Source organism: Scyliorhinus canicula, chromosome 8 (assembly GCF_902713615.1).
Source record: "Scyliorhinus canicula chromosome 8, sScyCan1.1, whole genome shotgun sequence".
Taxonomy (NCBI): Eukaryota; Metazoa; Chordata; class Chondrichthyes; order Carcharhiniformes; family Scyliorhinidae; genus Scyliorhinus; species Scyliorhinus canicula.
Genome location: NC_052153.1, coordinates 98,232,650 through 98,257,628, shown reverse-complemented (window position 1 = coordinate 98,257,628; position 24,979 = coordinate 98,232,650). Strand labels below are relative to the sequence as shown.

The following is a 24,979-nucleotide window of genomic DNA, read 5'->3' as shown; positions in this document are numbered from 1 at the left end:
GTTCCTGCTATTGTATGCACAAGTTTAATAATTTTGTTTTACATTTTCTAGTTTTGTTTGCATCATTAGTATTTTTTTTATTCGTTCATGGGACGTGGGCATCGCAGGCTGTGCCAGCATTTACTGCCCATGTCTAATCGCCCTTGAGGACGCAGTTAAGAGTCAACCACATTGCTGTGGGTCTGGAGTCACGTGTAGTCCAGACCAGGTAAGGACAGCAGATTTCCTTCCCTAAAGGACATTAGTAAATCAGATGAGTTTTTACGACAATCAACATGGTCATCATTAGATTTTTAGTTTCAGATTTTTTATTTACTGAATTCAAATTTCACCATCTGCAGTGGAACCTAGAGCACTACACTGGGCTGCTGGTTTACTCGTCCAGCGACAATACCACTATGTCACTGCCTCCCCAGAATATGTGACACCTACTTTCCTGTAATAAATCCTCAATTTAGTGTAGAAATAAAGATGACAGCTGAAACAGAAAGACAGAGAAGGCTTGGGCTGAAGCTGCAGCAGGAGACAGCATGGCGGAGGACCGGACCTCTGGTTTGCCGACCCAGTGGTCAACGGAGCAGCTGATGCAAGTTATTCAGGAAGGCTTTGCCAAGCAGGAACGGGACTGCTTGGATCCAACAAAAGAGATGATTGAGCGGCTGGAGCTTAGATTGGACGCCCAAGATCGGGCGATCCAGAAGGTGGAGAAGGCGTTGGCTGAGCAGGAGGAACATCAAACTGTGGTGGAGTTGGAGGTGGGGATGCTGAGAGACCAGCAGAAGAAACTCCTGGAGAAGGTGGAGGACCTAGAGAACAGGTCCCGCCGGCAGCACTTGAGAATCGTTGGGCTCCCGGAGGGGTCCGAAGGAGCGGACACTGGGGCATACATCGCAGATATGTTTGAGAAGCTGTTAGGGAATGGGGCATTCTGCCGATCCTTGGAGGTGGACAGGGCTCACACAGCACTTGGAGGAAGCCGCGAAAGAGGGAACAACAGGTGGGAGACTATCCGGCGGCAGGGATACCAAACTAGGCGGGCTAGCTCACAGAAGTGCAGTTGGGGGTGTGTATATGTTTGGCTTATCAAAAGGGTTGGGTTACAGAGAGTTGTTACGGGACGGGGGGGGGGGGGGGGGGGGGGGGGGGAGGAGGAGGGGGGGGGGGGGGCAATGAGCCCCCCAACTAGGCTGCTCACCTACGGTGTTCAAGGGTTAAATGGGCTGGTCAAGAAGGCACTTCTATTTGCGCATCTTAGGAGACTAAAGGCGGATGTGGTAATGTTGCAGGAGACACACCTTACAATAACTGACCAGATTAGATTGAGGAAAGGCTGGGTCAGTCAGGTCTTTCACTTGGGACTGGAGTCAAAGACTAGAGGGGTCGTGATCCTGATCAATAAGCAGGTGGTGTTTGAGGCGGGTAGAATAGTCTCGGATGTGGGAGGTCGGTACATTATGGTCAGTGGGAAACTGGAGGGGGTGCAGGTGGTGTTAGTAAATGTGTATGCGCCAAATTGGGATGATGTGGAGTTTATAAAGAGGATGCTGGGGAAGATACCAGACCTGGACTCGCACAGGTTGGTCATGGGAGGGGACTTCAACACAGTTATTGACCCTGGCTTGGACCGGTCAAGCTCGAAAACGGGCAGGGTGCCAGGGTGCCAAGGAGATACTACAGATCCACAGGAGGTATGTGGAGACCCCAGAGGCAGAGATTAAGGGAACGGCGGAGGCTACAGGTGAAGTTCGGCTTGTTAACCACAGGGAGGGCTGCTGAGAAAAACGAGGGGGTACGATCTATGAGCATGGAGAGGAGAGTGCTTGCACAGCAGCTTAGAAAGGGAGGCAGCCAGGGAGATAGGGAAAGTAAATGACGGAGATGGGAACCTGGTTGGAGATTCAGCAGAGGTGAATAAGGCGTTTAGGGATTTCTACAGTAGGCTATATAGGTCGGAACCCCCTACGGGGCCGGAGGGGATGAGGCACTTCTTGGGGGGGCTGAATTTCCCAAAGGTGCACGGGAAGCTGGTAGAAGGGCTGAGGGCCCCGATCGGGTTGGAAGAGATAGTGGAGGGTCTGAAGGCCATGCAGGCGGGTAAAGCTCAGGGGCTGGACGGGTACCCAGTGGAGTTTTAGAAACATTCTCTGGGATATTGGGGCCGGTGTTGATGAGGATGTTCAATGAGGTAAGAGAGAGGGGTGCTGACCCCGACGATGTCACAGGCCACGATTGCGCTGATTCTGAAACGGGACAAGAACCCGGAGCTGTGTGGGTCCTACAGGCCGATATCCCTGTTGAATGTTGAAGCCAAACTGCTGGCCAAAATGTTGTCCTCCAGGACTGAGGATTGTGTTCCGGACGTTATTGGGGAGGACCAGGCAGGGTTTGTTAAGGGTAGGCAGTTGGTGGCCAATGTAAGAAGGCTGTTAAATGTGAGCAGGATGCCCCCAGAAGGTGGAGGTAGTGATCGCAATGGATGCAGAAAAGGCTTTTGATCGGGATTATCTGTGGGAGATACTGGGGCGGTTCAGATTTGGGTGGGGCTTTATTGACTGGGTCAGGTTGCTGTATCAGGCTCCTGTGGCAAGTGTACGGAAGAATAGGACAACATCGGACTATTTTAGACTGCACCGGGGGACGAGACACAGATGCCCCCTCTCCCCACTGTTGCTCGCACTAGCTATAGAGCCGTTGGTAATTGCTCCGAGAGCCTCAAGGGGGGGGGGGGGGGGGGGGGGGGGCACAGAGTCTCGCTCTATGCAGATGACCTGCTTCTGTACGTATCGGAACCATTAGAGGGGATGGAAGAAATCATGAGGATTCTCGGGGAATTTGGCCGGTTTTCAGGGTACAAGCTAAATATGGGGAAAAGTGAGATGTTTGCAATCCAGGCGAGGGGACAGGAGAGACGATTGGGGGAGCTGACGTTTAGATTAGTAGAGGGGAGCTTTAGGTACCTAGGCATTCAAGTGGCGCGGGAACGGGACCAGCTGCATAAATTAAATCTGGCCCGGCTAGTAGACCAAAGGAATGAAATTAAATGAAAATGAAAATCACTTAAATAGTCACAAGTAGGCTTCAAATTAAGTTACTGTGAAAAGCCCCTTGTCGCCACATTCTGGCCGCCTATTCAGGGACGATTTTCGGAGATGGGACGCGTTCCCTTTGTCATTAGCTAGGAGGGTACAGACGGTGAAGATGACGGTCCTCCCGAGATTCCTGTTCGTGTTTCAATGTCTCCCCATCTTTATTCCGTGGTCCTTTTTTAAATGGGTCAACAAAGTATCTCTGGCTTTGTTTGGGCGGGCAAGACCCCGACATGTAGGAGCAGAGCGAGCCTCGGTCTGGTCCCCAATCTATAATAATCACCGATTTGCCTTGGGAAGTATGGATGGGGGGGGGGTTGGTTCCAGATATGGTGGAAAGCAGGGATTGAGAGGCTGGGGGATATATTTATCGAGGGGAGCTTTCAGAGTATGAGGGCGCTGGAGGAGAAGTTTGGGTTGGCGAGGGGAAACAAATTCAGGTATCTGGAGGCGCAGGACTTACTACGTAAACAGGTGTCAACCTTCCCGCTCCTACCACTAAGGGGGATTCAAGACAGGGTAGTTTTCAGAAGGGTGGGAGACGGGAGCGTCTCGGACATTTACAAGGAACTTATGGGGTCAGAGGAGATGCAGACCAAGGAGCTGAAGCGCAAGTGGGAGGAGGAGCTGGGAGGAGAGATACAGGATGGTCTATGGGCAGCCACGTTGAGTAGAGTCAACCTGTGCCAGGCTCAGCCTGATACAATTTAAGGTCCTTCATCGGGCTCACATGACAGTGGCCCGGATGAGCAGATTCTTTGGGGTGGAAGACAGGTGCTCAAAATGTGCGGGCGGACCAGCAACCCATGTCCACATGTTCTGGGCATGTCCAAAGCTTAGGGGATTTTGGCAGGGGTTTGCAGATGTCATGTCCACGGTGTTAAAAACAAGGGTGGCGCTGAGTCCAGAGGTGGCGATTGTCGGAACACCCGGGAATCCAGGAAGAGAAAGAGGCAGACGTTCTGGCCTTTGCTTCCCTGGTAGCCCGGAGACGGATACTATTAGCTTGGAGGGACTCAAAGCCCCCGAAGTCGGAGATCTGGCTAACGGACATGGCTAGCTTTCTCTGTTTGGAGAAAATCAAGTTCGCCTTGAGAGGGTCAATATTAGGGTTCACCAGGAGGTGGCAACCGCTCGTCGACTTCTTCACGGAAAATTAAGAGTCAGAAGGGGGTGGGGGGTTAGTTTAGCTTAGAGTAGGGGGTTAATAAAGGTGGGACCTGTAAGGAAGGGAGATGGCTTTTGCACAATGTTTATAGTTTCATGTACATTGTTTATTGTGTTGTTGTTATATTACCAAAAATACCTCAATAAAATGTTTATTAAAAAAAAAGTTTAATAATAAGGAAAACAATACAGGATATTACATTAAACATGAAAATCTCTAGTAAAAATACATACCAGGTTGCCCAGCACTTTCAGTTTCTTTCTCAAAGCATCTCCAATTTGCCTCACTATTTCTCCTCTTTTTGGTGCTGGAATCTGGACAAGATAAAAAGGAAGCTTTTTCATCCTCTATCCATTAGGCTTGCGCTTCAAATATTAAAGAGAGATTGGTTAACTGAATAAAAATGTTTAAAGAGGTCAGTTATAAAGACTGTAGCAAAGCAGTGCTAAAAACAAATATTCACCACATGCAATAGAATAGATGGAAGGAGGACAGATTTTGTATTCAGCATTACTTGAAATATCAACTTGGTTTCTGATTATCTTTCCAATGACTTTCAAGTTGCTAATGCAAAATATATTGAAAGAAAACGTTTGAATACGGTTGCAAAATTCTTGCTTGGACCATTCTTAGCAGATAAAGCCAATTCCCCCTCATCACCCCACAACTTTTCATTGTTATTTAAAATGTTTCCACATCAAGCAATGCTGCTCTAATACAATTAGAGTTGGTTAAATCAGGAACTACATGGGCAGCACGGTGGCACAGTGGTTAACATTGCTGCCTACAGCGCTAAGGACCCAGGTTCGAATCCCGGCCCTGGGTCACTGTCCATCAGGAGTTTGCACATTCTCCCCCTGACTGCGTGGGTTTCACCCCCAAAACCCAAAAGATGTGCAGGATAGGTGGATTGGCCAGGCTAAATTGCCCCTTAATTGGAAAAAATATTTGGGTACTCTGAATTTATTTTTTAAAAATATCAGGAACTACAACTATTGAAAACAATAGCGGGACTACTAGTGTGTTGCAACAGTTCGGAACACTATCGTTCGTGAAGAGCCTTGTCCCCAGATGAACTATTTTGAGACAACGGGCAGCACGGTAGCATTGTGGATAGCACAGTTGCTTCACAGCTCCATGGTCCCAGGTTCGATTCCGGCTTGGGTCACTGTCTGTGCGGAGTCTGCACATCCTCCCCGTGTGTGCGTGGGTTTCCTCCGGGTGCTCTGGTTTCCTCCCACAGTCCAAAGATGTGCAGGTTAGGTGGATTGGCCATGATAAATCGTCCTTAGTGTCCAAAACTGCCCTTAGTGCTGGGTGGGGTTACTGGGTTATGGAGATAGGGTGGAGGTGTTGACCTTGGGTAGGGTGCTCTTTTCAAGAACCGGTGCAAACTCGATGGGCCGAATGGCCTCCTTCTGCAAATTCTATGAAAACATCTAATATGCTCGATCATTTATTCTACAACCCTTGACTAAATCTCAGGAGAATTGACACTTTCCCTGCAATTACCCATCTAAAATCTTGGTCATCATAATCCAGTTCGTCATTAGTATTAAATCACCATTAAATTGACAAACTCACTTCCAGGTTGATGATAAGAGGTAGAATATTTTACATTAACCCAATACACATGCTTTGCAGTTAAAGGTGTAGCCACCTGGGGTGGCCACGTCCCGATTCCAAAATGGACATTCGCAAAGAGTACAGGGAAAAATGGACAGCACTAGAAAAATGAAATTAAAATGAAATGAAATGAATGAGAAATGAAATGAAAATCGCTTATTGTCACGAGTAGGATTCAATGAAGTTACTGTGAAAAGTCCCTAGTCGCCACATACCGGCGCCTGTCCGGGGAGACAGGTACGGGAATCGAACCTTGCTGCTGGCCTTCTTTGTCTGCTTTAAAAGCCAGCGATTTAGCTGAGAGAGCTAAACCAGCCCCTAGTGAGCTAAACCAGCCCCTGGTTGAAAAACAAGCAGGTACAAGGTTTCCTGTGGATTGGAACCTGCAGAGTCCAGACAGAACTGATACTACAAGCCATTAGCATAGTAATGAGCTATCTCCGGGGTCAAAAGAGAAACATTTAAACAATCGGTACCAGGGCAGACTCCCCGGCGCCAGTGGAGACTAAAACAAAGGCAGGCCAACGGTTACCTAGGGCCCGCCCAGCGATCTGGGAACGACCCCGTCATTGGAGAGAATCGATGCAAACGATTGGGACATGGTCCAATTAATTGGGACCAAGTCCAGGGTCCGCCCAGAAGGGCGCAAAACCCTTTGGGCTATAAAGCAGAGTCACCAAGGTCAGTTCGCTCTCTTGGAAGAACTCTTAAGAACTCTTGAACTTCACCTTGGCATTTGGCTCTCAGCGACGAGAGGCCCGCCAAGCACCAGCCAAGTAAGTCTACGGTCAACGCACGCTACGAGATAGGCGCTCCTAGCAACTATTCTATACCAGTTCGAAGGCAGCAGTATCAGAACTGGACAACGGACATTGTTCCTCTGACTGAGTGGGCGCCCAAAGCTAAGTATAGGCTTTTAGTAGTAGCTGTAGTTTAGTGAGTAGAGTTTGTGCATGAGTAATAATTGACTGTGCGTGTAAATAAATGTGCATTGATTTCAAACTTACTAACTGGTGTATCGAGTCATTGATCAATATTCGGTTTTGAACTTTCTGGTGGTATCAAAAGATACCTGGCGACTCTTGAGCAAAGGTAATTAAAACAGAGCAAATTAAGGAAAGCATAACGAGCAACAAAGGTTAAAAGAGTAACTATGTGGATTTTGAATATTGAACTGGAGCCCTGTCCATTAGTTGCCATATTTGGGATGTTGGACTCGCCAAGGCTGCAGGCAGGTGCGGATGTTGTGGCCTTTGCCATGTTGATTACCCAGAGGCGGGTTCTGCATCTCCACCCAGTTCCTCAGTACGGTTAGGAGACTTGATGGAGTTTTTGTACCAAGAGAGGGTCAAGTACACCATGAGGGGTTCGGTCGAGGTATTCCAGTGGAAATGGCAGCCTTTCATAGTTTATTTTGAGGAACTGATCACCGTCAGGTGTTGGCAGGGTGTGCGTGTGTGAGTTAATATTACTTTTAAACTATGGCCCAGATTTTTGCCATGACAGTGAGGCTCTTGTCGTAGTGAAAATCCCAGATTGTGAGAGAATTCAAAGTCACACTCCCAAACCGGGTATTTCCCATTTCCATGGGTTGAGGCTGGAATGTGACCAGGAATTGCACATGTGCGATTCATAGAGGCAACTGGCTATTTAAATAACCCGCTGTCTCCACTGACCTTCGGGTTTTGCACCCTAGCTGTGGAGGTGTGAGTTGCAGGCCAGGTCAGCGGAGGTCTCTTTTCTGTGCTTTTGCTTTGTATAGCCAGGGTACCCCCTTGGATGGAGGGGTGCCCCTACACAGTTATATTGAGGCTTTCATTTAGTGCCACACAATTGCCAGGAACTTAACTCCCACTGTCCTCACATGACCCACTGCAGCGGGAGTGTGGGCTGGTCGGCCAGGACAATTTTTCATTGCCCCCATTGACTCTTGCACCAGGTGCAAGAGAGAAATTAGTGCTTCAAAATGGTGCATGGTTCATTCGTTTGAGAAAGCCTAGGAGGATGGGCATGTACCCGCTCATATAGATGCAGCAGGACAGAGAAGCTTCAGCCCGGAGTGAGGGCCGAGGGTCAATGATCAGGAGGAAGAGGCAACAGCATGGACACCAGGAAGGAGGATACGAGGGGACAACTGGGTTCTACCCAGTAGGGAGGGTGTAAAGAGTAAGGACACCATCACTCAGCATGTTGGAAAACCAGTGCCGGAGAAGGCAAATTTTGAACCATGATGTTGTGAGACATTTGTCAGATGAAAAAGCAACAAATGGAGCCACCATCCACCAACCCCCAAGGCCTGCCAGTTGCTGTTAATGTAACTGTGTCATTAAAGTTCTGTGCCTCAAGCTCTTTCCAGAGTTGGTACATCACAGTCAGTGGCACACAGATGCATTAATGTCCAGTTTGCGCATGTGGGGGAACAAGGTTAGCTTTCCCCATGGATCGAGTCTGAAGTTGTGGGCATCCTTCAGGGGTAAGGCATCATTGCCTGCACTCACATTGCAATAAAGACCCAAACTTAGTATGCGGACACCTTCGCAAACCACAAGTCATTTCATTATCAACGTGCAGGTGGTTTCTGACCAGAATACGGTGAATGCAACGTTCCTGGCCAGCGACCACAACTCCTTCATACTGAGAAATTTGCAAGTTTCCAATCTATTTCATCCACTCATGCAGATTTGGTGATGTCTTCTGGGGGGGGACAAGGGCTACCCCCCTAAGAACATAGTGAATAGGCACCCGCAATTGGAGGCAGAGTGAAACTACAAAGCAGCCATGCCGTCACCAGCAGCAACATTGAGCAGGCCATTGACATTCTAAAACTAACGTTTTAAATAGATTTGGATCCCTCGATCACTCAGGTGGAGCTATCCTATATGACCCAGCAAGGGTTTTAATTATAGCTGTTGTATGCTGCATGCTGCACAACATTGCACAGTGGAAGGGACTCCAACATGATGATAATAAGGCCATGGGCAGAGCTCCAAAAATTAGTTCATGACAGACCTTTACAACTAGACATGAGCAGATCTCATTTATAGAATTCAAATTCCAGCTCCAATATGAATTGCACTAGAGATCGTGGTGCACTAGTCAACCTTTGAAACCTCCAAAACACCTTCCAAAACGGGGTAGACTTGTACGCCAAGTATGAAATGTGAACCACTGGTGGGAGTATGGATGGTCACCAAATTGAAACTTTCATTTCTACAGTGAATGATTGAGGCCCACTGCTAACACAAATATAGCATTATTTCTGCCACCAGATAATATGGGGTTGTCTTACGTTTGGATTGACTTACACACCACGATCTATGGTATTTGGATCTTGTCAAAAGGTCCAATTGTTCAGTGCTATTTTAGCATGAACTCATTTGAAAGCAACCACAAGTTCGGCATTTAAGCATAGAATTAGCTGATAGAATCCTAAATACTTCAAATGACTTGTTTAAGAAAAAAGATCGAACAATTCACTGAAACATAAAACAGGAATGAAAAGGACTGGTTTAGCTCACTGGGCTAAATCGCTGGCTTTTAAAGCAGACCAAGCAGGCCAGCAGCATGGTTCGATTCCCATAACAGCCTCCCCGGACAGGCGCCGGAATGTGGCGACTAGGGGCTTTTCACAATAACTTAATTGAAGCCTACTCGTGACAATAAGCGATTTCATTTTTTTTTCCCAAAAGGACAGGCAATAGAATCACGGTCAGCTAATTTCCTCCTGAAAGTATTACTTCTCTGCATGGTTTCTTCCAGTATCAAAACAAACAATCATTCTTGTGCTTTCATGTGAAACCATGTGTGTTAACATAGAGTCTTAAGTTTAGTTTTGACCTCACTCAAATCACATTGTACTGGAGTCTAACGTAGGATTATTCATTGCTAGCTAGTCAGACTAACCTGCCAACATTGTTACCTTAATATATCAACTGCAGAAATCAAACAAGTCAGCTTCCCAAAAAATCTTTCACAAAAATTGCAGTCACCCGACCAGACGGTCCAAAGTTCATTCAGCAACGTGCTTTATGTTAGCTGAGCTTATCCAGAGTTAGCAGTAGAGATGCTACAATTGTGTTTGGTAAACCCTGTACCAAGGTTGGGAAATAAATATGCCAATCAAGCCTGAAAGAAAGTGGAAAAAAATGGCCCACTATTGGCCGTTTGGAACCAGGCTAGATTAACATTTAGGCAGCTCGAGCTCCAGGACATTTCAGGAAGGAAGCTCAAGAATCAGCCTGCAAACCACAAATCTTTTAAAAGTAACTGACATTCAACAAATAACAGTATTATGGGGGCAATCGAATAGTTTCGACATGCCTGATGCGGTGACATGGCAAAGTCATTAAATCTCACGAGATTTGCGATGCTCGGAACGCCTCGTGATCTCCTATATATGTTCTACGTTCTATGTTCTCACTGGGCGAAATCCAGATCTACAGTTTTAATGAGCCATTAAGCCCATTTAACTATGTTGGTGCCCAATTTCCCCGAGGCCCAGGAACAGACGGAGACCTCGCCATGGTGCTGGTCAGCACTGGTCCATGCAGACGTGGGCCAGGCATAACTGCACCGGGGGGGTGGGGGGGCGGGGCGGTCTCATAAGCCATTGGAGACCCCAACGTGGTCAGGGACAGGGGAGGGTGGCACTCCGGCTCTCCCTCTGACATCTGGGCACCTTGGCAGTGACACCTTTGCACTGCCGAGGTGCCTGTGTGGCATTGCAAGGATGGCAGGGAACTGCCAGAGTGTCTGGATGGCAGTGTCAGGGTGCCTTGGTGCCACTGCCAAGGCCTGAGGGGTAGCCATGCCCATGATGGGGGGGGGGGGGGGGGGGGGGGGGGGGGGGGGGGGGGTGAATGAGTGGATTTGATAGGGCCTCCTGAGTTTGGGGGTGATGGGTCAGGGCCCTGAAAAGAGATTGGGGGGGTGTTGACAAATGGCGGCCCGATCTCCGAGGAGCCTGCCTTGCCGGCGACGTCAGTTCACCACCACTGAAACAATATCTAAGTGTGGGCTAGACAGAGGAGAAACTCCCCAAGGCCCCCAAAAATGCCCAAGTGTGGGTAAATACCATTGTGGATCTCACCGAAAGCTGGCAAGAAACACCCCGCCAAATCTGCCCAAAATGACACTTGGAATGTTTCTGTTTAATTGCACCCTATGTATTCAGACGTGGATTATGTCCTCTTTATAAACTAACAAACTTTATAAATTGAGGTGAACTTTTACAACAATGTAGAAAATTAGGTATGTTATTTAAATAAATACTAATCATTATTTTTGGGTAGTTAACAAATCAGGATGGCACAAAAACAAGTTGAACTTGTAGTGAACCATTCACTGAAAATCTCAAATGGATTTCAGAGAAAAAAAATATGACTGGCCATGGGATCAACATCAACTGAGCTATCTGGGGCAGCAAAATGGTGCAGTAGTTAGCACTGCTGCCTCACGGCAGGTTCCAGGTTCGAACCCAACCCCGTGTCAGTGTGTTGATTGCGCATTCTTCCTGTGCCTGCATGGGTCTTACCCCCACAACCCAAAAAGATGTGCAGGGTAGGTGAATTGGCCACAGTAAATGTGGGGCTGGTTTAGCACAGGGCTAAATCGCTGGCTTTGAAAGCAGACCAAGGTAGGCCAGCAGCACGGTTCAATTCCTGTACCAGCCTCCCCGAACAAGCGCTGGAATGTGGCAACTAGGGGCTTTTCACGGTAAAGTATTTGAAGCCTACGTGTGACAATAAACGATTTTCATTTCATTTTTTAATTTCATAAATTGCCCCTTAATTGAGAAAAAAGAATTGGGCACTCTAAATTTTCTTAAAAATCAAGTGAGGTATCTGCTAAATAGTCTAAAATATCAATTTGAAGGAGATAAGGAGACAAATACAGTGGTAGAAGGGTTTACGGCAAGTGTTCTAGAAAGCAAGGCTGAGGTGACTGAAGGCTCTGCTAGTATATGGAGTGAAGAGCGGGATTGGAAAGGAGGCAGAAATGTAAATTCAAAAAGGAGGGGGAAGTTAGAGATAGGATGGGATAAGACCCCAAACAGATTTGTAAAGAAAAGATAGGGATTTGACATTCATTAATTAGGGATCAGGTACGGGATTCTCCGACACCCCCACTGGGTCGGAGAATCGCTGGGGGCAGCCGAATTTTCCGGCGCCGGTTTTTTGGCGGGGATCACGTCGCGCCGGTCGGGGCCCATTGGCAGTGGCCACCCCCACCCCGGCGATTCTCCAGGCCCCAATGGGCCGAGCGGCAGCTCGTTTTCGGTCAGTCCCGCTGCCGTGGATTAGACAAAGTGGCCTGGCCCGCGATTGGGGCCCACCAATCTGCGGGCGGGCCTGTGCCATGGGGGCACTCTTTCCCTCCGCGCCAGCCTCTGTAAAGCTCCGCCATGGCCAGCACGGAGAAGAATCCCCCCGCGCATGCGCAGGGATCATGCCAGCGGTTCTGCAAATGTGCCAGAACACGCTGGCACTCCCACCATGCGCCAAATCGTGCTGGCCGGTGAGACCCTTCGACATTGGCGTGGCGCCAATGACTCCAGCGCTGGCCTGGCCCCCGTGCGGAGGATTCCACAACTTCCGCACGGCCCGACGCCGGAGTGGATCACGCCACTGTTTGGCGCCGGTACGGCCCGCCCGCCAGTTAGGGGAGAATTCCCGCCCAGGTGATACTCCAATGGGGCCTAATTCTGGAAAGAGTGGATGCAGTACAGTTTTGGATGAATTGGAGGAAGAACTTAAGATACCAATGAGGAAAATGTTGCATAATTCAAAGCTAGAGGTGGTCCCACTAAATTACAGATCTACAGATCCCAGGATGTTGACAGTCAGTGCCTCTGATAATCCTGGTGCTTCTGAAGGAAGTCACAGACACTGCTTTCTACCCCATACTTATGAAATATTTTTTGGAAATAAAAGTTTAGAAGACTTACATCAGCCCAAATTTTCCATGCTTCTTTTGCCTTTTGTACCGTCTCTTCATATTCTTCCAAAGTGGCCTGAAAAATAACAAAGTTAAAAAGTCAGAAACAAATTTACATCACCAAGTCTGACAATGCCTCTGAACACTATGTTTTATTTGGTTTTGCAATTTTATTTTTTTTATAAATTTAGAGTACCCAATTATTTTTCCAATTAAGGGGCAATTTAGCGTGGCCAATCCACCTATCCTGCACATCTTTGGGTTGTGGGGGTGAAACCCACACAGACATGGGGAGAATGTGCAAACTCCACACGGACAGTGACCCAGGGCCGGGATTCGAACCCGGGTCCTCAGCGCCGTAGGCAGCAATGCTAACTACTGTACCACCGTGCTGCCCCTCTGAACACTATGTTAATAATTTAGTAGCATCATCAAGTTTCCAGTCTGAATATTTAAAAAAATAATCACCTGTCTTACTCTGGCTATCGGTTCATTGTTTGCAGGGCAGTATGAGGTGACCACCTATACAGAGAAAGCAGAACGTAATAGTTTGATCAGTACAGTCTTTGATAATCAAAATCATTTCATCAGAGTACGCCTTTAATGTAGTATGTAATCACTCCTAAAAAAAAATCAGAGAAAGAGATGCTGAGAAATAATAAAAGTTAGCAGAGTGGTTTTGAGGAAGTTTTCAAAAAGGAATACAGCAAGATTAAGGGAGAGCTTCAGATGGAGAAAGAATTGTGAATAGAAAATACACTTCCAATTTTGAATTCTGCAACATCTTCGTCAATAGAATCTCAAGGTCCATCCTCCAATCTAGACCCTAAGTAATGAATGAGAAATGCCCATTTTATTTTAAACAAATCCCCATCACTGTAACCTCCTCCTCTTCTTTGGACATCCCACACCTCACTTTATCATACACATAGTAAGGAGTCTTACAACACAGGTTGAAATCCAACAACCTGGTGTTGTAAAACTCCTTACTGTGCCCACCCCAGTCCAACAGGGCATCTCCACATCATATATACATGGATGGGGGAGTTTGCACATCAACAGGCTTTGGAAGTCAATGCTTAGGTCAGCATTAATTGCCCTTGAACTGAATGGACATTTCAGAATAGTCAAGAGTCAACTACATGGCTGTGGGTCTGGAGTCACATGCAGGCCAGACAAAACAATAGATCCCTAAAGGACATGGGTGAACCAGATGGGTTTTTAATGGTTTCACTAAACTTTTAATTCCAGATTTTTATTGAATTCGAATTCCACCCTTTACCAGAGTGAGATTCAAACTCAGATTCCCAGAGCATTACCCTAGGTTTCTGGATTATTAGTCCAGTAACAATACCATTACACCACTGTCTCCCCGACATGGTAATTTCCTGTGTTCTCTGTACCAGTACAAAAAAGGTCTCTCTGAATAACAACATTTAGAGTTTGATTCTTTTTTTAAAAATATATTCTGCATTTCTATTCTTCCTAATAAAATGAATAATCTCACACTTCCCTGCATTATACTTGATCTGCCACCTTATTGCATATCTACTTAACCTGCCTATCTTTCTTTGCAGCCTCTTTGAGTCCTGCTCAGAGCGGACATTCCCACCTAGCTTTGTATTATCAGCAAAATTGTGTACCTTACTGCCTCTTCATTTAAATTATCATATTTAAATAGATTGTAAGCAGCCAATGCTCCAGCACAGATCTTGCAGCCGCCCCACTCATTAGACTGCCAACTTAAAAATGCCTCACTTATTCCTACTGTCTGCTTCCTATCCTTTAACTAAATCTTCATTCATGCTCATATATTAACATGCAATGTTCTTACCTTCTGTTCTAATCTTTTGTGTGCCATCTTAAAGTACGCTTTTTAAGAAATCGAAGCATGCTACATTTACTGATCCCGCTTTATGTATGCCACTAGTTACATTCTCAAAAAACTCTAAATGAGCGCCAAAGTTTCATAAAACCATAGTGACTTCTGACTATACACCCACTTCTTTTTTAAATCACTATGAAGACGTAATAATAGATTTCAGAATTTCTCAGATGACTGATGTCCGGATTTTTGGAAAATCATAACGAATGTATTCACTATCTCGGAAACTATGTTTTGTTTACAATGCTGAAAATAGGTCAACGTGCCATTTTCTCAAATTCCGTAACAATTTCTCCTGTGTTTGTCTCTATGGGACCAATATTTACTTTAGCAAGGAGAAGGGAGTTCACAATAGCCATTTAAATGTTTCTATGAGTCCATAATTTAACTATTCTGCGGGATTCACGTCAGCGGGATCTTCCGCTTTGCCGGCAGCACACCCACGGGTTTAACCAAGGGCATAGGATGACCACAACGGGATACCCCATTGGCCGGCTGCCAGAACGGAAGATCCTGTTGCCGGCGGGGGCACACCTCGCCGGAAAACAGGGCTGGCGGGATAGAGAACCCCACCCATTAGCTTTCAATTCCAATTAAATTCTTAACAATAGTGAAGCTCAGAGTGTGTCTGGGATAAATTAAGAAATAATCTGTGATATTGACGTAGCACGAGTGATTAGCACTGTGGCTTCACAGCGCCAGGGTCGCTGGTTCGATTCCCTGCTGGGTCACTGTCTGTGCGGAGTCTGCACATTCTCCCCGTGTCTGCGTGGGTTTCCTCCGGGTGCTCCGGTTATCCTCCCACAGGGGGGTTAGGGGGATTTGCCATGATAAATTGCCCTTAGTGACCAAAAAAGGGTTAGATGGGGTTATTGGGATAGAGTGGAAGTGAGGGCTTAAGTGGGTCGGTGCAGATTCAATGGGCCGAATGGCCTCCTTCTGCACTGTATGTTCTATATTATGCTAGAATACAGGTAACCAACTATGGGATCTATAAGCAATATTGAGAGGTTGGCAGAACTAGTGTGGTAATTCTGGAGAATTTTAACTATTGTAGGGGAGATAGGGATATAAGTTAGTGATCAATACAAGAGTGTTTGTAAATTGCATTCACAATGGTTTCCTTCATCACATGACTAACAAGACAGAATGTACTTTTGAATTTTCAATAAGCCAAATAAGCAAATAAATTGAAATGTAAAATTCACTTTGAAAAATGCTATTACTTATAAGTGCACACTGAAAATCATTGGCTTTCTACATTTTTTTTGCAAACGAGGGGCAGGATTCTCCCATCCCGTGGCAGACTGTCCACGCCATCATAAACGCCGTCATGGTTTACAACGGCGTGAACGGACTGCTGCCAGGAGTAATTGTGGCCCCTACAGGAGGCCAGCACGGCACTGGAGCAGTTTGCGCCGTTCCAGCTGCCAATCCCAGCGTGAACTGTGCGCCGCGGGATCTGCGCATGCGCAGTGATGCCGGTGCAAACGCGCGCCTGAACGGTGGACTCCTTCAATGTGCCGGCCCCGACGCAACATGGCGCAGGACTATAAGGGCCGGCGCATAGGAAAGTGGCAGGGGGGACAGAGAAGCCGTAAGGGCTCAGCATTTTAACTGCGACCACTCGGCCCGGGATGCGATAAAGCAGCCCGCAACCGGCACCGCGCCAAAGACGGCGGCACCAATGGCTCCGATTCTCCGCTTTGCAGAGAATCGCAGGCCGGCATCAGGGCGGCGTGGCCCGGTTGCGGGGATTCTCTGGCCCGGCCCAGGGCTGGGGGAATCCTGCCCAGGATTCGAGGACATTACAGACTTGTTCAAGAAAGGGGGATGTTTTTTGAGGAAATTATAGAACTGTTCATCTGAACTGTTGTGGGAAGACTTCAAAAATTCTTAATAGATTTAATTAGTGAACGTTTGGAGAGGCAGGAACTAATCAGGGACTAAGTGAGGCTAAGTGGTACTCAACTAAACTGAATTGATTTTTATTTCAGGAAATCAACTGTAGGCATAACCGTCTTCCGGTTGCGGCTATGCGGAGCTAAGCCGCACGTTCGGCAGCTCCCGCTACTAAAGGGCTTTCAGGCCTATTTGAGGGCCCCAAACGGCGCTGTTTCGACAAATCCCGGTGGGGGAAGGTGTTTGGAGGAGCATTCCCCGAAACTTATGGTGCTCACCCGGAGTGGGGCAAAGGAAAAGGCTGCAGCAGCTCCCCAAGAAAAGCGGGGGAAGAAGGACAAAATGGCGGCCGGCGGAACACCAGAGGACTGGTGGAAGTGGGCGCAGGAGCAGCAAGCGGCTCTTCAGCGCTGTTTTGCGGAGCTGAAGGCTGAGTTGCTGCACTCCCTGAATGCGACTACCAACAGGCTGCTTGAGACCCAGGCGGCCCAGGAGGTGGCCATTCGGGAGTTGCAGCGGGTTGCTGCTGGAATGGCCAGGAAGGAGCTGGTGTGGGCCGGGGGGGGGGGGGGGGGGGTAGAGGAGAGGCATCATCACATGGGGAACGGGTCAGGCGGGGCGCGCTGGCCTGGGGCGAGCAGTCGATGAGCTATGGCTAGCCGGCGGGGGAGGGGGGCTGGTTGCCCTCTGATCCGGCTGATCACCTGGAACGTGAGGGGGCTGAATGGGCCGGTTAAGAGAACTAGGGTATTTTCTCATCTGAAGGCGGACGTGGCTATGCTCCAGGAGACCCACTTGAAGGTGGCGGACCAGGTTCATCTGAGGAAGGGATGGGTGGGGCAGGTTTTTCACTCAGGATTAGACGCGAAGAACCGGGGGGTGGCGATTCTGGTGGGGAAGAGGGTGGCGTTCGAGACATCTGAGGTGGTGTCAGACAAGGAGGGCAGATATATCATGGTGAAGGGTAGGCTGCAGGGAGAGAAGGTGGTGCTGGTTAATGTATATGCCCCGAATTGGGACGATGCTGGCTTCATGAGGCGCATGTTGGGCCACATTCCGGACCTGGAGGCAGGGGGCCTGATCATGGGGGGAGACTTTAACACAGTGCTTGATCCCCCACTGGACCGGTCCAGTTCAAGGATGGGTAGGAGACCGGCGGCGGCCAAAGTGCTGAGGGGGTTTATGGACCAGATGGGAGGGGTAGATCCCTGGAGGTTTGGAAGGCCGAGGGCGCGGGAGTATTCCTTTTTCTCTCATGTCCATAGGGTTTATTCCCGAATAGATTTTTTCATCCTGAGCAGGGAATTGATCCCGAAGGTGCAGGATGCAGAGTATTCGGCCATAGCAATTTCAGACCATGCTCCGCACTGGGTTGATCTGGAGATGGGGGAGGCACGGGACCAGCGCCTGCTCTGGCGTCTGGATGTGGGGCTGCTGGCTGATGAGGAGGTGTGTAGGAGGGTCTGGGGAAGTATTGAGGGGTATCTTGATACCAACGACACGGGGGAGGTTCGGGTGGGGATGGTCTGGGAGGCTCTGAAAGCAGTGATCCGGGGGGAGCTGATTTCCATTCGGGCCCGGAGGGAGAGGAGGGAGAGGGAGAGACTGGTGGGGGAGCTCCTGGATGTGGATGGAGGTACGCGGAGGAACCGGAGGAGGGGTTGCTGGGGGAACGGTGTAGCTTGCAGGCCAAGTTCGACTTGTTGACCACCAGAAAGGCGGAGACACAGTGGAGGAGGGCGCAGGGCGCGGTATATGAGTATGGGGAGAAGGCGAGCAGGATGTTGGCGCATCAGCTCCGTAAGCGAGATGCGGCTAGGGAAATTGGTGGAGTGATGGATAAGGGTGGGAATGTGGTGCAGAAGGGAGCAGAGGTAAATGGGGTCTTTAGGGACTTCTACGAGGAACTTTACCGGTCGGAGCCACCGATATTTGGGGGGGGGGGGGGGGGGGGGGGGGGGGGGGGGGGGGGAATGGAGAGCTTCATGAACAGGCTATGTTTCCTAAGGTTCACGAGGAGCTGGTGGAGGGGCTGGGGGCGCCGATAGAGTTGGAGGAGCTAGTCAGGGGGATTGGTCAAATGCAGTCAGGTAAGGCGCGGGGGCCAGATAGGTTCCCGGTGGAATTTTATAAAAAGTATGCGGATCTGGTGGGCCCCCTGTTGGTGCGAGCCTTCAATGAGGCATGGGAGGGGGGGGCTTTGTCCCCGACGATGTCGCGGGCACTGATCTCTCTGATCCTGAAGCGGGATAAGGACCCCTTGCAGTGTGGATCGTACAGGCCTATCTCGCTCCTCAATGTTGACGCTAAGTTGCTGGCGAAGGTCCTGGCCACCAGGATAGAGGACTGCATGCCAGGGGTGATACATGAGGATCAGACAGGATTTGTCAAGGGACGGCAGCTCAACACGAATGTGCGGAGATTGCTAAATGTTATTATGATGCCGGCGGTGAAGGGAGAGGCGGAGATAGTTGTGGCGCTGGATGCAGAGAAAGCGTTTGATAGAGTTGAGTGGGGGTACCTGTGGGAGGTGCTGGAGCAGTTTGGAATCGGGGAGGGGTTAATCAAATGGGTCAGGTTGCTCTACGTGGCTCCGATGGCGAGTGTAGTTACCAATGGAAGGAGATCGGAGTACTTCAGGCTTTACCGTGGGACCAGGCAGGGGTGCCCCCTGTCCCCCTTGCTCTTTGCGCTGGCGATTGAACCTCTGGCTATGGCGTTGAGGGAGTAAGGGAGGTGGAGGGGTCTGGTGCGGGGTGGGGAGGAACATTGGGTATCGCTGTATGCGGACGACCTGCTGTTGTATGTGGCAGACCCAGAAGGGGGAATGCCGGGGGTGATGGAGCTGTTGGCGGAGTTTGGGAGCTTCTCGGGTTATAAGTTAAATTTAGGCAAGAGTGAGGTATTATTTGTAGTACACCCGGGTGATCAGGAGGAGGGAATTGAGAGGCTCCTGTTTAAGAGGGCAGTGAAGAGTTTCAGATTCCTGGGGGTGCAGGTGGCCAGGAGTTGGGGGACTCTCCATAAGCTTAATTTTACCAGGTTGGTGGAGCAGATGGAGGAGGAATTTAAAAGGTGGGACATGGTGCCGCTATCGCTGGCGGGTAGAATGCAGTCCGTCAAAATGACGGTTCTCCCGAGGTTCTTGTTCCTCTTTCAGTGTTTGCCCATCTTTATCCCTAGGGCCTTTTTTAGGAGGGTGACTAGCAGCATCATGAGCTTTGTTTGGGCGCACGGGACCCAGAGGGTGAAGAGGGTCTTCTTGGAGGGGGGTAGAGATGGTGGGGGGCTGGCGTTACCCAATCTCTCGCGGTATTATTGGGCGGCCAGTGTGTCGATGGTGCGCAAGTGGGTGATGGAGGGGGAGGGGGCAGCATGGAAACGGATGGAGGGCGTCCTGTAGAGATACAAGCCTGGGGGCCCTGGTAACGGCGCCGTGGCCACTCCCTCCTACGAGGTATACCACGAGTCCGGTGGTGGTGGCTACCCTCAAGATTTGGGGGCAGTGGAGGCGACATAGGGAAGAAGTGGGGGGCTCGATGGAGGCTCCGTTAAGGGGGAACCATCGGTTCGTCCCGGGGAACATTGATGGGGGGTTCCAGGGTTGGCACAGAGTGGGCATCAGACAGCAGAGAGACCTGTTCATTGATGGAAGGTTTGCGAGCCTGGGGGAGTTGGAGGAGAAATTTGGGCTCCCCCCGGGAAACATGTTCAGGTATCTGCAGGTAAAGGCGTTTGCTTGGCGGCAGGTGGAGGGATTCCCTTCGCTTCCCGCGAGGGGGGTGAGTGACAGGGTGCTTTCGAGGGTCTGGGTTGGGGAGGGGAAGATATCTGATATCTACAAGGTTATGCAGGAGGCGGAGGAGGCGTGAGTAGAGGAGCTGAAAGCTAAGCGGGAGGGGGAACTGGGGGAACAGATCGAAGACGGGACATGGGCTGATGCCCTGGAGAGGGTTAATTCTTCCTCCTCATGTGCTCGGCTTAGCCTCATCCAATTCAAGGTGCTGCACCGGGCCCACATGTCAGGATCTAGGATAAGTAAGTTCTTTGGGGGCGAAGACAGGTGTGTCAGGTGTTTGGGGAGTCCAGCGAACCATGCCCATATGTTCTGGGCATGCCCGGCACTGGAGGAGTTCTGGAAGGGGGTGGCGAGGACAGTGTCGAGGGTAGTAGGATCCAGGATTTTTGGGGTTGGGGTGGAGCCGGGAGTGCAGGAGGCAAAAGAGGCCGGTGTGCTGGCCTTTGCGTCCCTAGTAGCCCGGCGGAGGATCTTGCTGCAGTGGAAGGATGCAAGACCCCTAAGCGTGGAGGCCTGGATCAACAACATGGCGGGTTTTATTAAGCTAGAGAAGGACAAATTCGCCCTGAGGGGATCGGTACAAGGGTTCTTTAGGCGATGGCAACCTTTCCTCGACTTTCTGGCTCAACGATAGGGTACGGGGTCAGCAGCAGCAGCAACCCGGGGGGGAGGGGGAGACGATGACTATGTTTGTTTATTTAATTTTAATTTATTTTTAAGTTTTCTTGTTGTTTACTGGGTTTGGGGGGGGTGGGATACATGCGTTGATACGGTCTTGGGGGTGTTACAGTTATTATGGGGTTATATTGTTGCTTTTCATTGTTTGTTGTTATATTTTCTGTAAAAAATTCCAATAAAAAATTATTTTTAAAAAAAACTAAGCATAAAGAGAATCTGGTGGATGCTATATATACACGGATTTTTAAGAAGTATTTGTTGAACTGTCGCAAAGAAACCTATGATAAATATTAAGATATGTAATACTGTGGGGAATGCATGGAGAGACAGCAGAAAATAAAGAGAGATAAACATATGTTTATCAGATTGGAGGGATATGAATAATGTCATGTCATAGGCAATACAGACTATAATTTACCATGTTCTTCATCTACATACATAATTAATATGGATGTACAAGAGGAATTACATATCAATCTACGGAAACAGAATTAGGAGGCACAGTTATAGACTAATAGAGCCTGAAGGCCACAGATTAACTGAGTTTGCAGAGAAGTGGCAGTAATAAGAAATAAAGAAGTAAAGTATTTTGGAACTCCAGGTTTTTTCATTTATCTTACATTTAAAAGTTTAATTCCCAAAACTGGAAGACATATGCCGTAAATATACAATCATAAAATTAGATATCCAGGACACTATTTACAGAAAGCAGCTATTCAAATCATATCTGCACCAGGAACAGTGAGCTATTCAAATCATATCTGCACCAGTGAAAACTGCTCATGAAATGATTGAATTGTAATATGCAAAGTAATAAGTGAGGCATGAAGGAGTTTTTTGAGGAATTAGGAGCAGAAGTAGGCATTTCATCTCTTCGAGCCTGCGCCGCTATTCAATCAGATCCTGGCTGATCACTTCCTGGTCTCAAATCCACCTCCCTGCCTGTTCCCCATGTCCATTTAACCTATTTTTTAAAAAATCAGTATATCTATCTCCTTCTTGATATCATTTAATGATTTAGATTCAACTGCACTACGGGCAACACAAATTCACCACCATCATCTCACTTTTAAATCTACCACATCTCAACCTATATCTGTGACCTCTCGTTTAGGATTGTCCCGCAAGGGGGAACATCTGATTTACGCTTACTTTATCTATCCCTCTTATTATTTTATATACCTCGATCAGATCCCCTCAAGTCTTCTAAACTCCAGCAAGTATAAGCCCAAACTGTTCAATCTCTCCTCATACTTCAACCCTTTAATCCCCAGAATCAATCTGATGACCTCCTCTGAACTCCCTCTAATGCCACCATATCCTTCCTCAAATAAAGAGACCAAAACTGGTCACAATACTCCAGATGTGGTGTCACCAACACCCTATACAATTTCAGAAACACTTCTCTACTTTTATACTCCAGTCCTTTTGCTAAAATTCCATTTACCTTTTTTTATTACATGCTGTACCTGCACACCAACTTTCTGTGATTCATGAACAGACACCCAGACGTATTTTGAATCTGCTTTCCATTTAGATAATAATTTGCCTTTCTATTTTTTTCAGCCAAAATTAATAACTTCACACATCCACATTAAACTCCATCTGCCAAAGAGCCATTCTCCTAGCTTATCTGCATCCATCTGTAAACTCTATCTCCTCTTCACTGCCTGCTTTTCCACCTATTTTAGTATCATCCACAAATTTTGATTATGATACACCCTGTTCCTGCTTGCAGATCATTTATATAGATTGTAAACAGTCAAAGTCTGATCCCCTGCGGCACCCCATTCGTTACCATTCGCCAGCTAGAGGACCCATTTATCCCAACCCTCTTCCTAATGTCAGTCAGCCAATCCTCAATCCAATCTAGTACTCTACCACCAATCCCCTGCGATCTCACCTTCTAGATCAGTCTTTTGAAGTGAAAGTGAAAATCATGTATTGTCACAAGTAGGCTTCAAATGAAGTTACTGTGAAAAGCCCCTAGTTGCCACATTCTGGCACCTGTTCAGGAAGGCTGTTACAGCTTGTGCAGCACCTTGTCAAACGCCTTCTGGATGTCTAGATATTCCACATCCATAGGCTCCTCATTATCAACCTTGCTGGGTACGTCCTCAAAGAACTCAGGCAGCTAGCTATTTGCTAACGAAATCCAAAGGTAATCTCACTGCCTGCTTGCTCTCTCTTTATAGCACTGTGCCTTTGACTTCAAATATTTATCCAAATGTTTCCTTAAAAGATGCAATGGTTTCTGCCTCGATCACCTTCTGTGGCACAATGTGGTGAATGCCCCAAAAATCTGCCTAACAAAAATGTCTTCTAATCTCTCTCCTCACCCTCTAATAATATTAAATTTCATGCCACGCCACTGACTCCCAAACCAGAGGAATCTCTTTTCCTGTCAATTCTATAGAAGCCCATTATAATTTAAAATACAAATGTTTAAAAAATCTTTGCCTTTCAGTGGAAATGATCCCACTCTCGAGTCGCAGCTATAGTTCCCAACCCTATGGTATATGATCAAATCCTGTTGTGGAACTTGGAAGTAACAATTGTCCATTGTAGGAGGGTGCTACCAACTGAGCCAATCTGGCACAAACTGTTACTGGTGATCAAATATTTGAAAGCGGTAGATTAGGCAGCTCTGGTGCACGCATTAGGGTTAGCCAATCTCAGGGCTGTTTTGGAATCTTAGAGAATTAAAAGTTTAATTTCCTAGGCTGTAATGAAAGCAACTCAGAAGATAAATCAAAGAGGTACTTTAAAGCAGATTTCTCAGTTTCTTTGAACCTTACTTGTTGCAAAAGGTATTGGATGAGACACCTCCACGAATACATCTCCAAGAGTTGGCAGCCTGACCAGGCTTGACAGGTAATTTCCTTACTGTTGGACTGTCTAAAGCCATAAACTAATGGCTTAAAACTCCTCGCATTCGGTTACATGAGCACAAACCGATACTCCAGTTTACTTCACACCCCTCAAATGTAACAGCAATGCAAACACTTTACACGCCATTAATCTGCTCTAATGCCTTTTGGGTGACGTAAAAATGTAGGCAAAAGCAGAGTTAAAGTGAAACGCTAAACCTGATGAGGAAGGATTGACGCATTAAAATATCCAAAAAGATTGTTGCGAAAAGCTACTTCGTAACAAAAGAGAAACGATTTCTTTTTAAATCCTGCTTGCATTAATCAGTCACGGACGGACACAGGATGAGTCATTGGCACCAAGTCCCAGCTTCTTACTAATAATAGCTGGCGAGCTGGCTGCCCGTGTGCTGGCTCTGACAGTCAGAACTCTCCCTGTTCTCCTCACCTCTCCTCGCCCGCCCCAGCTCCCGTTGAACACGCCATGGTTGTCCTCCTTCAGTCCCAACTCTTTAAGCCAGGCGTAACCGGGCTGCTGGATGAGAAGCGTCGACATGGCTGCAGAGAATCTCAGTCTGCAGGAAAGCTCCCGTCCTCTCAGCAAAGGCCTCGCGAGGTAAAGCGTTACTCGTTGCATTCTACAACAGGGAAACGCAAATCAATAAAAATTAAGCCCTGCGCAGTTGGAGCAGCAGAGGCTGCAGCTGTGATTGGCAGGAACGGGTGCAGCCCCTGTACTGGAACAGGCGCATTGCAAAGAGCAGGGAAGCACTACAGAACGGAACAGGCACACAACTTGGTTAACACTTCCACAGGAACCGAGCGACCGCTGTATCCTGAAAATAAAACCCCAACCAATACAAAATAATGGCGAAACCGGCTATAGTACATGGAACATACAGTGCAGAAGAAGGCCATTCGGCCCATCGAATCTGCACCGACCCACATAAACCCTCACTTCCACCCTATCCCCATAACCCAATAACTCCTAACCTTTTTGGTCACTAAGGGCAATTTATCATGGCTAAT

The 24,979-nt window shown here is 48.0% G+C and overlaps 1 protein-coding gene across 1 annotated transcript in view; it reads right to left on the bottom strand.

The window, feature by feature from the left end:
* aldh7a1 (aldehyde dehydrogenase 7 family, member A1) overlaps positions 1-24,646 on the bottom strand; it is an 81,427-nt gene extending 56,781 nt beyond the window's left edge. Inside the window, exons 1-4 of the mRNA XM_038804980.1 lie at positions 24,399-24,646; positions 13,285-13,338; positions 12,827-12,892; positions 4,488-4,568 (exon numbers count right to left, since the gene is read on the bottom strand). Of these exons, the coding sequence (XP_038660908.1) occupies positions 4,488-4,568; positions 12,827-12,892; positions 13,285-13,338; positions 24,399-24,587 (390 nt within the window). The 5' untranslated portion in view covers positions 24,588-24,646. The remainder of the gene's footprint in view (positions 1-4,487; positions 4,569-12,826; positions 12,893-13,284; positions 13,339-24,398) is intronic.
* Positions 24,647-24,979: the final 333 nt, after the last annotated feature.